The sequence below is a fragment of the Drosophila busckii genome, unplaced genomic scaffold (assembly GCF_011750605.1).
Source record: "Drosophila busckii strain San Diego stock center, stock number 13000-0081.31 unplaced genomic scaffold, ASM1175060v1 hic_scaffold_38, whole genome shotgun sequence".
In the NCBI taxonomy this organism is placed as follows: domain Eukaryota; kingdom Metazoa; phylum Arthropoda; class Insecta; order Diptera; family Drosophilidae; genus Drosophila; species Drosophila busckii.
This window is the reverse complement of record NW_022872748.1, coordinates 108,077-122,932: the sequence shown is the minus strand read 5'-3', so window position 1 is coordinate 122,932 and position 14,856 is coordinate 108,077. Positions and strand designations below refer to the sequence as shown.

Sequence of the window (14,856 nt, the reverse complement as noted above, 5' to 3'; positions counted from 1 at the left end):
GCGAACGAGTCAGTCAGTGGTTGCCAACGGCAGCGAAAGCTGACGGCCAAAAGGGCAGACAGCTCTAGACAGAGATAGAGACAGCCAGAGCGACTGAGCGGCTGGCGGGCAGACTGACTGGCTGGCTGTCAGTCCTTTGTTGTTCAAGCAGCGCCCCATTGTGTATGCTATAGTTTTCTTATAGTTTGCCGCTTGCTGCAAGCGCCAACAGTGCGTATGAGTGATTTTTGCTGCTTCTTTCTTCTGTGTTTGTGTGCCTTGGAAAAATTTATTGCCAGCGAAATGTTTTGTAAGAACTTTTCGGCAAAATTTATTTGACTGCATACATGCGTTTTAGTCCCCCCACCCCACACACTCGCTCCCACCACTTTTTTTTTTGCTTTATTTTGGCAACAAGTTGGCCGAAATAAAAAGCAAAGAAAATGTGTTTAAAGTTTTGTCTGCCTTTGGCTTTTGAGGCAAAACTTGCTGCTGCTGCTGCTATCGCCTGTCTGCCCGTCTGTCTGTCTGTCCGTCACGTTGCAGGCAAAAGTTCTAGAACAAAACACCGAGCACTTCAAAGTGTCGAAAGCAAAGTGTCAAAAGAGCCAGCGCCAGTGCCCCCAGTGCTGGTCCGAGTGATGTCAAGCAAATTCTTTTGCACTTTGTCTAAATTAATGCGCGTAACTTTTTAATTTAATGCACAAAAATTGCATTTTATGTGCCACACGGTCGCTCTTTCTGTCTCTGTCCCTTTCGCTCTCACAGGTGGCAATTTATCACTCATGGCACATAAATAACGGCAGCCTACACTGATGGACATGAAAATGGCAGCAATGCTGTTGCATGCACTCATAACAGGCTACCAAAAATAGATAAATGTCTCTTACTCTCGCCCTCTCCATCTCTCTTCTGTCCACTCTGTGCTTTGCTGTGTTTGTTTTTTCCTCTGCTTATAATGCAAGTACAATGTAAGTCTATGCAAATTTAGTAGCAGGAAGTGTGTTTGGTTGTGGGGAGGGGGTGTTGGGTGCTGGGTGTGGGTGGCTGAGCAAAACGAACGTATATTAAATTTGCATAAGCACTAAATCAACACAATGAGCACAATGCACAATTCAAAGCTGAGAGCCAACAATAACAACAAAAAGAAAAATACAACTCTTAGTTTACAGTGTGCATTGGCGTATGCGCAACTTTGTTATACACTTTATACAAATTTTTTTAAAAATAAAACAAACGCAATATAGTACAAGTATATATAAATTAAAGTGTTGCATGTGCATTGGCTATATGCCCAACATTTTAATACACTTTGTACATATTTCATTAGTTGCAAATTCATTATTAATTATATTATATATATATAATTTAAATATAAAAAATTCGACACGAATTAAATTTGCTTGCGACTGGGCACAACTTTTTTTACACTTTATATAAATTTCAGTAAAATAATACAAACTAAGTACAGTTTCGTACTATATAAATCTATAATTTGTTAAGTTTTAAAACAATACTCGTACTAGATGTGCATTAGGCTCGGCACAACTTTGTTATACACTTTAAAAAATGTAAATTAAATATTCAAAAGCAATTGATTAAGAATTCATTTGCATATAGATTCTTAAGCTTCAAGCTCAACACATTCTAAACAAAGTTGCTGTATATGTTATAGCAATAATTATGATTTACGCTTGCGAACTTTAGACACTCTTTACTGAGATCTATAAACTTTGCTGCAGTGTATACAGAAAGTCAAATTGATTTAACTCTAATATACTGCTATCGTTTGCAGCACAATTTGTTTGCTCTATGACTGTGCACACATACACACACTCAATAACTCGCACTTTTATGTATGCATATAATTTTCACATTTGTGGGTTAAAGTGCGTGTAATGTAGGCATAACCAAAATATGCAAATCTGCTTGGCTGGAGTGGAATGAAATTTCAATCAAGACTAGACGAAAGTCAATGGCCCAGACGTCGCTTAAATTTGGCAAAGTATTTAGATTTGCCTAAAAGTAGACTACATATATACTTTTTGTTGTTATGCACAATATTGAAATTGTAGCATCATCATCAGTCTTAAAAGCTCTCAGTGCTCTAAATCGTATCGTATCGAAGTTGAGTAATAGTCGCCACCCCACCCCTCTCTTTCTCTTTCTCTATCTCACTCTCTTAGTGAGTAATGTTTTGTGCTCGCTTTTGGCAGCATATTGCGCTTTTACATTTAGCTCCGTCTCTTGCTGCAATTCAATATGTTTATGTGCCAAGCAGTTGGTTTATGATTTGATAGCGGCCTGGCTCTTAAAATGTTTCAATTTTATTTACAAACGTTGTTAAAAATTTAACAATTCATTCCAATTGCTGCACTTTATGTGCGAACAATAAAGACAGCGTTATGGGTCTAGGCATTGGGAATTGTAGCTTAAAGCACTTAAATTAAAATTTGACATAATTGTGAACGCCAGCACAAGCGTTAAATTTTAATCTATTTAATGTTTATTTAATTTACAACTGGGATTATTTTATTTTTACAAATTATGTGTTATTTATTTATTTAATAATTACCTTTAATTTTTTTGACGAAAAAAGTCAAAGAAGAAATTATTTATAAATGTTTTTAAGTTTCAAGAGTTGTTTTTAATTAATGTGTTAATATTTTTGTTTAATTTTTATTTCATTTATTTTTGAAAATATTATTTAAGCTCTTAAAAAGAACTTTTTAATAAATGTTGCCAACTTATTTTTAAATTATGCAAATAAGCTAATAAAAATGCAGTTGACATTAAGCATACGACATGTTGCACAAGCAAAATGTATGCTGAATGGCAAAAAGAGCAAACAGCAAAGAGAAAGAGAGAGAGAGAGAGAGAGAGAGAGCGATATGTATTTATTTTTGTTGCCAAAAGGCGTAACATAAAATGTCACATTACGCTCCAATTCAGGCGCAAATGCAGGAAGTGGTCAAGCCAATAGCCCGGGCAGGTTAAGAAAGAGAGAGAGAGCAACAGTATTGCTGTTGCTGTTGCACTTGCGAGGCTACATTATGCAAGCTGGCAAGACCCAATGCTTAACCCAGTTTTGTGTTTTTCTTTTATTTTTTTCGGTGCACATTTGCTTTTCTTATTATAGTTGCAAACCAACGACTTGTCAATGGTCAACTTATATGTATGCTGACTGCTGCTTATATATATTTTTGTTGTTTTTGTTGCGCTTGTGGTTTCTGCCTCGCAGGTTGAGTTTTTATATTATTTGTATACTTTTTTGCTTTCTGCTATGTGTGAAGTCGTTAAAGTGAAAATCGATTTTCATTTTATTGCTGCCATTGCCTGCGTGTGGTTTTGACTATTGTCTGCATGAGTGAGTGAGTGAGGGGGTGACCATTGGTCAGTTTTGAGTGCTAGGTGGTGTTTTTTTTTTATTTTTTATTTTGGTAAGAATGTTCACTCTCAGTCGCTGGCAGTCGCCGCAATCTATGGCATGTTTTATGAATGAATTTTTCAAATTGAATGCACACTTTCTTTTCGTGTTTTGTTGCTGGTTAATGGACGGGCCAGTGGTTGCCATGAACCACTTCACTCTTTTTTTTCGTTGTTGCTTTTAATTTTTGTTCATGCGCTTTGTTACATTTTTTTCTATTTTACAGCATTAATCAAAATTTGATTTGCTAACGCCACAGCCACAAATGTCAAAGTGCAAAGCACTTTAATATTCAATTGTGCGTAGGCAAATTTTGTAGTCTTCATAAATCTTTGATGGATCTGTAGAATTGACAGGCGAGACAATGATGCCATTAAATAGCATTTTATTTATTTCTGGCGCTTAACCTTGAGCCTGAGCTCAAATATATGAAAAAATAGCATGTGGTTGCTTTTATTTGTTTGGCATTCATTTAATATATGCTGGCAGCTGTTAACTTGGCTAAAATTGGCATAAATTTAATGGCTACATTTAAAATTGATATGAAGGTTTTACTTTATTTAGTACGTTGCTTTCTGTTCTCAACTATTTTTTAGTATCAAACTTAATTTAAATTTGTTTGTTGAACGTTTCAAGCTTTTCAATATTTTTGTAAATACTTTAAAAATAGCAAAAAATTCAATTAAATATTTACTCCAACTGTTTCTTTTTGGGCAACTATTTGTTTATATATTTCTTTAAATATTTTATTAAATTTGGCCAATTTTTTCTTTAGCTTCGCTGACAAAAATGTTCAATCTTGATAAATGAATTAAAAGCTCAGCAAATTCTTTTGTGTTTGTTTCGTACTTTTCATATTTTGTGCCATTATTTTATTTTCTATGCATTGTGCAGTTTAGTGAGCATGTAAAGTGATTTGTTTGCATTAGATACCCATGAGCTCAATAAATAGAAAAACCTAGAGTTCTGTTGTCTATTGCTTTGTCATTTTACCTTTTACGAAATTCTCATTTATTTATTTGCTTACGAGCTCAAACTAAAATTTATAAACAACAAACAGTAGCTGCATTTCTTTTACTTCTTATGTTTGTTTCTCCCCCTCTCTTTTTAATGTTTATTTATGTAAACTTGTGCAAAGTCACATGCTGCTGCTGCTGCTTCGCTCAATATCCTTGTCATGCACATGTTTTGCTTTCTTTTGTGCAACGCTTGTTGTTGTTGCGCTGTGAACTGTAAACATTTGTGCAACAAGGTACGAACATTTGTTTTTAGACTAGAAAGTCACAATAAGCATGAATGAGCTGCAACCGATAGAGAGCAAAAGACTGAGAAGCTGCAGCTGCTGCTGCTTCAGTTGCTTAACAGACTTGCACATGTTTCAAAAATTAAAAAAAAATGCAATATGGCTATACAATTTTTTATTAAAACGCTCTATCGATATATGCAAACTTTTCTATTGCTTTGCGTATGTATGAGCGCCAAGATTTCAGCAATTATAAGCGCTAGGCATACCAAATTTAATACGCAGCTTTGTTTCGATGCTATGCTTAGCTAGCTTATTTTAAAATTTATATATAGCGCACTTTGCCTGCTAAATTAATAAAAAATTGTTAGGTTCACGCATAGTCGACTGTGCGTGTATTTACTTTAAGCATTTTTTAATTAAGCGCGCAATTGTTTTGTTAGCTTTTAAATAAACATTTTGCTACAACTCGATTTCATTTTGGAAATGACAAAAAATGTACGCTAAGCCAGCAATAATACCAGTGCTTAGGGCCAATGTATAAAAAAATAAACAGAAAAGTGCAGCAGCGAGTCCTTTTGGGACTAATAACATTCTGTGGCTTTGTTTGTGGCGCAATTTGTATGCGTAGTTAATCCAGCCAGAAGGCAATCTATTTTCGTGGCGCTGGAATTCAAGCGCTGGAACGTAAGCTTCGAAACCAAAATAGCCGTCAGTAAATCGCAGACAATTGAGCGTAAGAGCGAGAGAGATAGAGAGACGGCAGCGTGCGAATGAGACAGTGAGCAATGAAATGCACTTTAGCTGCAAAGGCAGCATCACTAATCAGTGAATGCAATGAAACCAATGCAAGTATGTCACTCACACACACACACACACACACACACACACACACACACATACACATAACTTAAAGCTGCATGTGTGTGTGCACTTGAATGTCTTGCGGTTCGCATTGTTGCGTTTGCAATTGCAGCTCGCAGCTCGCTTTGCCTTTTTTTTCAACAGGAAGTCCCCAAAGCGCACACACACACACATATGTGTGCGCATGTATGTGTGTGTTTTAATTAATTGAATTTTGTACTATATTTTACACAGCTTTAGCTTACGTTTTGGCTTCTCTTTTTTTTTTCTTTTTTTTTTTTTTTGGTTTGCTTTGGCTGCCAATTTTCTATTGAATTTAGTCCTTGCTGCCTTTTCAAACTGCATGCGGGAAAATTGTGCTATTGCCAGCCTGCAACGTTGCGTAAAATTAGAAAGTATTGTGTTTGAAGTTCAATGGGCAAATTTATGAGTGAGAAAATCGTATTTTAGCCCAGCTGCCTGCCGTGCCGATGCCGATGCCGAATTGCTGAATGCTGACGCTAATGCCTAAAGCAACGCACACTCACATATGTGTGTGTGTGTGTGTGTGTTAGCTGCAATTTAGTGTGTCTGTATGTAAAGTAATTAATTAATGAACTTGTGCCACCTTCGACAGCAAATTTCCTATTTCCCATCTCGCTCTCTCTTTGCTATTCGCACTCTTTGCCGTATTTATTTTCCAACTTAATTGGAAAATGTTTATTGCCATGGTAAATTATCAGCCTAGCTGCCTACCTGATCAACATATTGCATTTCAGCAGTATATGCTTTATAATTATGTGTTTAGTTTACAACTGAAGTGCACTTGGCTTTAAATATAAATAAAAATACTTTGAAGAGTTAGTTAGTGCGCTTATATGTTAACAAAATGGCTGCAAGTTTTTTAAATGAATTAATCTACATAATTAAATAGTTTCTGCCTCTTAAATCACTTTAAACGTAGTAAAAAGCGCTTTAAAAGCTCTTTAAATAAATGTCAGTTTTTAATTAGCTACTAAGCTTATTTGTTAAACATTTAAAAGTTCTTGAAAGCTCTCACATTTGCTATTTAGCGTTAATAACTTCTCAATATGGCTGCAAGCTTATTATATGCTTAAATCTTTTAGCATTAATCAATATGCTTGTTTGCTAAAATTTTAAAAGTTTTTGGAATTTAATAAAAAATTATCAAAAGGCGCATTATTTGATAAATAAATAATTTAACAGCAGTTATTAAACTTATGTAGTAAAAGTTGAAGCAATCTGAGCTGCTTAAAAGCTCTTGAAAGCTCTGCCATTTGATGTCTTATTATATGAATTAATCTTTTATAATTAACTATTAGCATGTTTGCTAAAACTTCGATATAAATAAAAGTTGATGATAAGCTAATTATTTTGATTATAATAAATAATCCGCAGCTTTTTAATACTAAAAATATTAATAAAAAGTACTTGAAAGCTACAACATTTACAGATTTATTAATTTAACTTAATAAAATATTACAAAACTTTAGTTTTTTAATTACACTCTTAACAATTTAAAGCTCCTCTCGCTTGTTTTTAAATATTGTTGAAGACTAATGCAACAGCTAGTTAATTAAACTGCTTGGCAACTGTATAAAAAAGTTATTAAAGCTTATCACACTTTTTTATATAAATACTACAAATGTTATTTAAGCCTTTAATAAAATATGCAAAGTCGTGCAGCTGAAAAAAAAATACTATACATATATATATTGTTCTAAAAATCAGCTATTAATATTAATAGCGGAAATGCATGCGCATACAAATGGCAATTAGTGTGTGCTTTTGACATTATTTATTATACAGCCAATGTTAACCTAATTTGTAGTGTTGCCTGCAACAAGCAAAACGAAGCGAAAGAAAAAAATCTGATAGCTTTCAATTATGCGGCTGGCTAATGCCAAATCCAATAACGTACAACTCAAGCCACACACTCAAAAGTTCAACAAACTTTGCACACACGTGTTCATTATAAAATCAATATGCCAGATTATGAATATTTGATGTTATGTGTATGCAAAAATAACTGTTAAAGTCGAAATACCCAAAAGGCGATTGATTAGCTACAAAGTGGGCGCTGCCAAAATCAAATTCATTTTAATATGAAGTCAGACACACACACACATGCAAACAAACATTAAAAGCCATTTGGCAAGCGTAAATGAAATAAAAAATGTATGCAAATCGTTGAACCACATGAAATTCAATGAATTTCGATTTGTTTTCGGGGCTGTGTGCTACGAATCCCTCGATAAATCAGCAGCTGTGGCATTTTGCTTTTAAACATTGCTGCTGCGCTTTCAATTTTCCATATGCACATAGCATATAGATCTATGCTATATATGCTGGCTATGATTATGATTAAAGAGCATGGGGAGAATGCCAAAGCGCCAAGTGTGTGTGCCGCGCTCTAAAATTGCACAAAGGCAATGTCGATTGGGTACGTTTGTAAACTGCTACAAAAAGGCCAAAGCGAGACAAAAATCTGTCTGGCTACAACGCAAATGAAGGCATGACTGAATGAATGAAGCCAGCAGCAGCCAAGTCAAATGCATGTTTGATTGAATGCATGTGTGCGCTCTGAATACGTGAAAATGCGCAAAACTATGTGAGGAGAGCAGCAGCGCAACAATTTCGCCATCGCAATCGCAATTGCAATCATATTTACATATTCATGTTCACCTGCTGCTCAAAAACGAAAAGCACTGAAAACATAAAAGAAAATGCCAAAAAGGTGGCTGCGAAATTACGATAAAAACATCAAAATTAAATAAAAGCAAAAGATAAAAGCAGCAGCGGGAGAGAGCGAGAGCGAGAGCGTTGAGAATGTGAATTAAAAACTGCATTGCTGCAAAATTGCGCTCAATTTTTAATATTGTAATACGCTAACTACGGGAGTCTATCTATAGTTAAAGGCAATAACTTTTATAAAGCAAGCAGTAAACAACATTTATTTAAAGCAGCTTAAGGCTTTTAGCTGGACTTACCAACTAATAAGCCAAATTCAGTCGAATAATTCAATTCGAATTATTCAAAAACAAATATAAGAATAATTTTATATTCGATTTGTAAACTTGCCAAAGCTTATTAAAGCATTTATTCAAAAATTTGTCGCTTAAAACAATTTATTTAATTTTAAAAAAATATTTTCCTTATTGATTTGTAATTTTTAAACAATTTATGCGAATAAAAAACCACACACTCTTTCTCTCTCTCTCTCTGTCTCTATTTATTCAAAAATAAGAATAATTTTATATTCGTTTTGTAAACTTACTAAAGCTTATTGAAACATTTTTTATTATTTTCATAGCTTTGTTACTGTGCAAAAAATATATTTATTTAAAAATTTGTTGCTTAAAAAAATTTATTTGATTTTAAGTACATATTTCCCTTATTATTTTTAAAGAATTCTTTGAATTTCTCTCACTCTCCTTTTCGTTATAAATTAGTACAAATTTGTGAACTTTCTTCTATAACTTTAAGAAGTATGCGTATGCAATTGTTAAATATTATTCAAAGCAAGTTGAACCACATGAAATTCAATGAATTTTGATTTGTTTTCAGATAATTGCTTTTAAATTAAATTATTTTCTTTAGCTTTGTTATTAGTCACAAAAAATTAACTTACGAGTATGTTGTTCAACAATTCAAAATGCTACTAAAATATAACTACTTTTAGTTTAATATAAAGCTGCTAATTTTAAATTGGTAAAGCATAAAAATTCACTGCATAAGTTCAACTTATAATGCTTAAAAATTCAAAAGCAATTATTTGAACTAATTAATGCAACATTTTGTAAGCAACGAAGCTGCACAAAAGCTCATTAAAAATATTTATTATATAGCACTCATATGTTTGCTATAATATATCATTTCCATTTTATATTTATATTCATTGAGTTTCTTTTATTCAATTTAAGGCTTCTCGTAATTTGTTTATTTATAGCATGTGGCTGTTATTGAAGTGCAGCTAAATAAAAAATGAGATGCCAGTGCAGATTAGATGCGCCCAAGCTCTCTCCTCAGCTATGTAGAGTGTTGTGCAACTATTTTTATTGTTTATTTGCAGCAGAGTTGTGCATGAATATGAAATCCGAATAGCGAATGGGCATTGTGCATAGGCTGCAACTGCAAATTGCATTGTTTTCGCGCTGAATGCGGCACTCCTAAGGATGCTTGCCTGTTTACAAATTGTGATTGCATAAAGGCAGCCCAAGCAACCAGCCAACCAACCAACCAGCCAAGCAAAGCAGGCAAAGCCATGTAGATGCAACTGACCAGCATAAAAGGCAGCAGCAGCAGCAGCAGAAATTGTGTGAGTGTTGGGCTAAGGAGCGCAAGGTTATGTGCCCCAGTGAGCATAGATGTGTGTGTCTGTGTGCATCATTAGAGCATTGAGGCAAAGGCATATTGTTTGCATTTGAAAGCTTTAATTAAATTACAAACTGCAACTGTTATGCATACAATTCAAATGCGTTTGCCTTTGTCTTGCTCAACAGCTTTTTTAATCAAGACCACCACGGCAAAGGCTTAAGCTCAGCACTACTACAAAAATAGTTAAGTGGGTCAGTTATTATGATTTTTGCTTTCCGCTTGACCACCTCAAAGTGATGCTGCTGCTAAAAAAACGCAGCTCATCATATTAATTAGAATTGCTGCCAGCTGCCAGCATTTCCGGCAGTTTTTTATGCTTAAAATATTTTTAAAAAATATATATATATTTTTTTTGCTGCTAGCCACAAGCCTTAGCTATAACCCTATACGTCGTTTCGCTCTATATTTCTTTTTGCCTAGTTTATAGCTTTATTTCCGGCATTTCGCGCTTTGCGCTGCAACAACAACAAAAATCTATTTATTATAAATTCAGTTATATACAAATCTACTAGGTTGCTGTTGTTGCTTTGCGGGCAGTAAACATATTTTTGCTGCATTTTTGCTTTATTTACATTTCATTCTTGATTTATGATTTTGTGTGCTGGCAACATTGTGCATAATTTCATTTTGTTATTTGTGTTGATTTCATTTGCAGTGCTTAGTGCCTTAAAAAATTGCATTGCATTGTTTTCAGTAGTTAGTACAATGCTGCGTATACGCAATGCATTTTTGGTTTGAGTGTAGAAAATTAAAACATAAATTGCTAAGCTTTTAATAAAGGCATAACACAAATTGCATAAAGCAATTAGCAGCGCAGTTAGTGAGTTAAGTTCAAAGCTTAAAAAATAAGTTGTTAGCACTTAAATAAATATTAATTTTTATTACTTTAATAGCTATGCACACTTTATAGCTTAGAACTTTAAAATGTTGCCTACTTCATTGAGCTCTACTAAAAACTCTTTAAAATGTTGCCTACTTCTTTGAGCTTACAGCTAAATTACCAAACTATGCAACTTTTTATTGCTTGTATTATTTTTTAACACATTTATTTTTCTCTAATTGTTGTACATTGCAGCTATGACATGCGTTGCCTTTTGTTCAGCAGCTTTACCTTGCTAAGCTTGCATATATTTCTTTTTTCTTTAAGCTCTACAAAGTTTTGCCACTCACACAAATTTGCTGCAATTTGAATTTCGGTATTAGTTGCTGTTGATGGCTATATATTTCACTAAAATTTTATAAAGTCAACTGTAAAATACACCCCAGCAACACACGCACACACACACACATACACATGTATGCATAGTGTTAAGTGCTTGGCACACGTAGCTTAAGTGTGTGTGTGTGAGCCAAGAGTCTGAGCATTAGATACAAGCATGTTTAGACTTCCGTTCAGGGGCCAACGAACACACACACACACACACACACACACACTGCTGTTCACACTCATGTAGCGTGTGGCAAGGCTAAGCACCCAACATTGACTACCACAATAGACAACATTAAAGTTTGGTTTACCAGCCTCGACAAAAAAAAAGCAAGAAAATGGCAAAAGCTGGGGTGCTCCACATAAAATAAAAAATGCTAGAGTTGGGCAGGAAACACTTTGCACGGCTGCAATTTTATTTTATTTGCTTTTGGTAGCTACGCTAAAAGTTCTTTGGCATATTAAATGAAATTTTTTAATGACATACTTATTAAAATTTGTGTAAGTAATTTTGCAATAAGTAATGCACTTTTCAAATTAGTTAAGTTTTGCTGAAAAACTTTTTTTTTAAAAGCGCTAAAGTTAAAGCTAAAGAGCTTTAATGTGCTTTTAAAAGCAGCTAATTATAATAAGAGCAGTTAATTTAGTTTAAACGCAAAATATTTATGTAAAGCAAAGAAAATTTAGTACTTATAAAATAAAAATAACAATTATAACAATTAATTGCAGCTAAAATGCTATAAAAATAGCTAAAGAGCTTTAATGCGCTTTCGGTAATTTTATTTATAAAATTAAGTATTTAATGTATATGAATAATATTAACTTTAATACAAGCACACAACATTTATTTAAAAGAATTGTAGTTAGAAATGTTATAAAAATAGCTAAGGAGCTTTAATGTGCTTGAAGATTTTATTTATAAAATTTAGTCTTGGCTTAGTTTTGTAACAAAACAGTTATTGAAAGCAAGTAATGCTTAAATATTTTTATAATATCTAAAGAGCTTTAATGTGCTTGTGAAGCTTTAGTTCAATCACACAATTATTTAAAACAATTGTAGTTAGAAGTGTAATAAGAATAACTAAAGAGCTTTAATGTGCTTCTTAAGCGTTTAGATATATGAATTATGCTTGCATTATTTCAATAACAAATTTATTTATTTGCTAAAAATATTGCTAGAGCTTTAATGCGCTTTCGCAGCTTTGCAAGCTCTTGGCGCTAAGTGTAACTAATTGTCGCCTTAAGCCCCTAAAAAAATATTGCATAAACTTTACTCAGTCAGCGCCCTTATTTTTAACTAAGGTTTCTTTTTTTTTTTGGGTGATTCAGGAAACCAGCCACATGTGAGTAGTATGAGAAAATAAGTAAAGCAGCTAGAGCATTGTTCACATTTTTGCGCTCTCTCTCTAACACTCGCTGTCTCTCTCTCTCTCTCTCTCTCTGTTGTTGCAATGACTTGGCGCAAATTTTACAAATACGTTTGGCGTGCGGCAAGGCATTCAGTTCTAGAGCAGTAGACAAGGCTCGTTTTTGCACTCTCCGTGCTTGGAGTGGCTCGAGATTCGTTTTTATGTGTGTTGGCTTTTTTCGTTTGGCTTAATAAAAATACATTTTGCACGTGGTGTGTGCTACTGTCAAGCAGCCACTCCCTCAGCACCTCCCTATCCGCTCTATCTGTGAAGTCTACGCAACGATTTCAGTTTTAGCTGCTCAGCGAGCTGTGCAGTTTCAACTTCCAGCTTGTTGTTTTTTCAGGGTGTGTGTGTCTGTCTGTCTGTGTTTCTTTTTTGGTAGTATGTAGCATAAAAATAAAACCGCACACACTTACCAGAAAATCCTTCCGGACACGTACAATTGTAGTAGGCAACGCCATCCACACATGTGCCGCCGTTTTGACACGGTCCCGACCAGCATTCATCCCAATTCGTTTGGCACTGGATCCCTGTGTAGCCGTCAATGCAGTAACACGAATACGAGCTGCACTCAGTCGTTTGTTGTAGTTGTTGTTGTTATCATGACACGTGACGTGGGCGTGGGTGTGGGCGTGGGCGCAACGGTGTGTCAATGATGCATCAAACGTGGTGCATGCAGCAGCAGCAGCAGCGATAGAAAAAAATTACGTTTGTAGGCAAACGTAAAAAAGAAAGAAAAGTTGAATTGAGTTGAGAGCGCGAGAGGCAGGAAAAATACACAACAACAACAACAACAGAACAAGAAAACATTTTAGATAAAAATAGTTTTACAAATGCCACAATATGTGCGCTCTAGGCGTAACATGTTGAGCGTAACAATTACACTGAGCGAAATAGCTGCGTTAAAGCAATAGTAAAATTAATATAAGCATAAGCGATTTGCTTGTATATAAAATCGTTAGTAAATAAATTAAAACTGTAATTAAATTAAATTTAACTTAAATTATTTAATAATGAATATATTTGGCCTAAATAGATAATTTCTTCTATCACAAAATGAGTGATAAGATTTTCAAGAACGAAAGAATATTTGCTTGAATAAATAAATATATAATTTTTATAAATTTAATCAATAGTAAATTTAGTCAACTTAAAGTAAACTTAAAAATATATTTATTGATTTTATTTACTTATTTTATTTACTTTATTTTTTTTTTTATTTTATTAATTTTTTATATTTTATTTATATTTTTTATTTTAATTATTTTATTTATAATTTATTTATTTATTTTATTTTTTTATTTTTATTTATTTGTTTATTTATTTATTTAATTTTTTTTTTTACTTTATTTATTATATTTATTTTATTTAGTTTAATTACTAACAAAACTTTTAATGCACTTTTTGATTTTTGAAATGCATTTTCTTTTAAACTTATTTAAATTGTTTGTATTATTTATTTTTAGCTAAAACTGAGCTGTTATGAACGAAATTTAATGTGGCTTGCAAACTTCTACATAATCAAAAAGGTAAAATAATTAACATTTAATTACTTAATAATTTTTAGCTTAAATTGAAGCATAAAATTTGAACTGCTGAATTTGGAAGTTGAAGATTTGTATTAAATCTAAACTGTCTTTTACGAGTAAAACGAAGTTAGCAAGCAAACTCTCAATTTTCTTTTTAAACACAACAATAAAAATTCTTACACTTGATTAGCATATTTCTATGTTCATGGCTCTTCATTGTCACTTGTGGCAGTTGGGAACGTAATTGAAGTTTGCACACACACACATTGGCAAATAGATAGTAGATACTTTTGCTAGTTAGCTACATGGGCAATGTATCTTTATCTATGTATATGGATTTTGTACAGTGGCTCTGGTGAGTGCTATAAACTACGGCCAAGGCACTCGAAACATTACACTTGAGTAGAGGAAATAAATATTTGGTAGCCATTTGGGATTGGTTTTGTGTTTTTTTTTTGCAGCTACAGTGAATTGAAATTGAAACGAGTGGGCAGTGGGTAAAACTGTAATAGTAATGCTAACAGTAACGGCCAAAGGTAAACCCGTAAATGTTACCGTAACCGTAACCGTAACGGAAATGCAAAAGTGTCAGGGGATTGTTAGCGACAAGGCTTAACATGGGCAGACATTTGGCCTGCATCTGGATAAGTTAGAACACAACAACAACAACAGCAGCAGCAGCAGCGTTAATTAAAGAACTTTTCTATTGTATCAGTGTGTGTGTGTGTGTGTGTGTAGCGTATGCAGTGTTTTATAATGGATTACATTAGGATGCAGTACTGCAGATAAGCACTCGACTCATGTCAGTGCGACGAACT

At 33.6% G+C, this 14,856-nt stretch overlaps 2 protein-coding genes across 3 annotated transcripts in view; one reads left to right on the top strand and one right to left on the bottom strand.

Moving 5' to 3' along the window:
* Positions 1-14,856, top strand: part of LOC108606268 (MKRN2 opposite strand protein) — a 51,667-nt gene that overhangs the window by 4,842 nt on the left and 31,969 nt on the right. For both annotated transcript variants that reach the window (XR_004458952.1, XM_033294813.1), the window contains exon 2: positions 13,976-14,038. The gene's annotated coding sequence lies outside the window, so the exon portion shown is untranslated. The remainder of the gene's footprint in view (positions 1-13,975; positions 14,039-14,856) is intronic.
* The window catches only part of LOC108606229 (protein eyes shut), a gene marked incomplete at its 3' end in the record, with an annotated part of 45,169 nt that overhangs the window by 11,521 nt on the left and 18,792 nt on the right, over positions 1-14,856 (bottom strand). Inside the window, exon 3 of the mRNA XM_033294815.1 lies at positions 12,926-13,074. Coding sequence (XP_033150706.1) covers positions 12,926-13,074 — 149 coding nt within the window. The remainder of the gene's footprint in view (positions 1-12,925; positions 13,075-14,856) is intronic.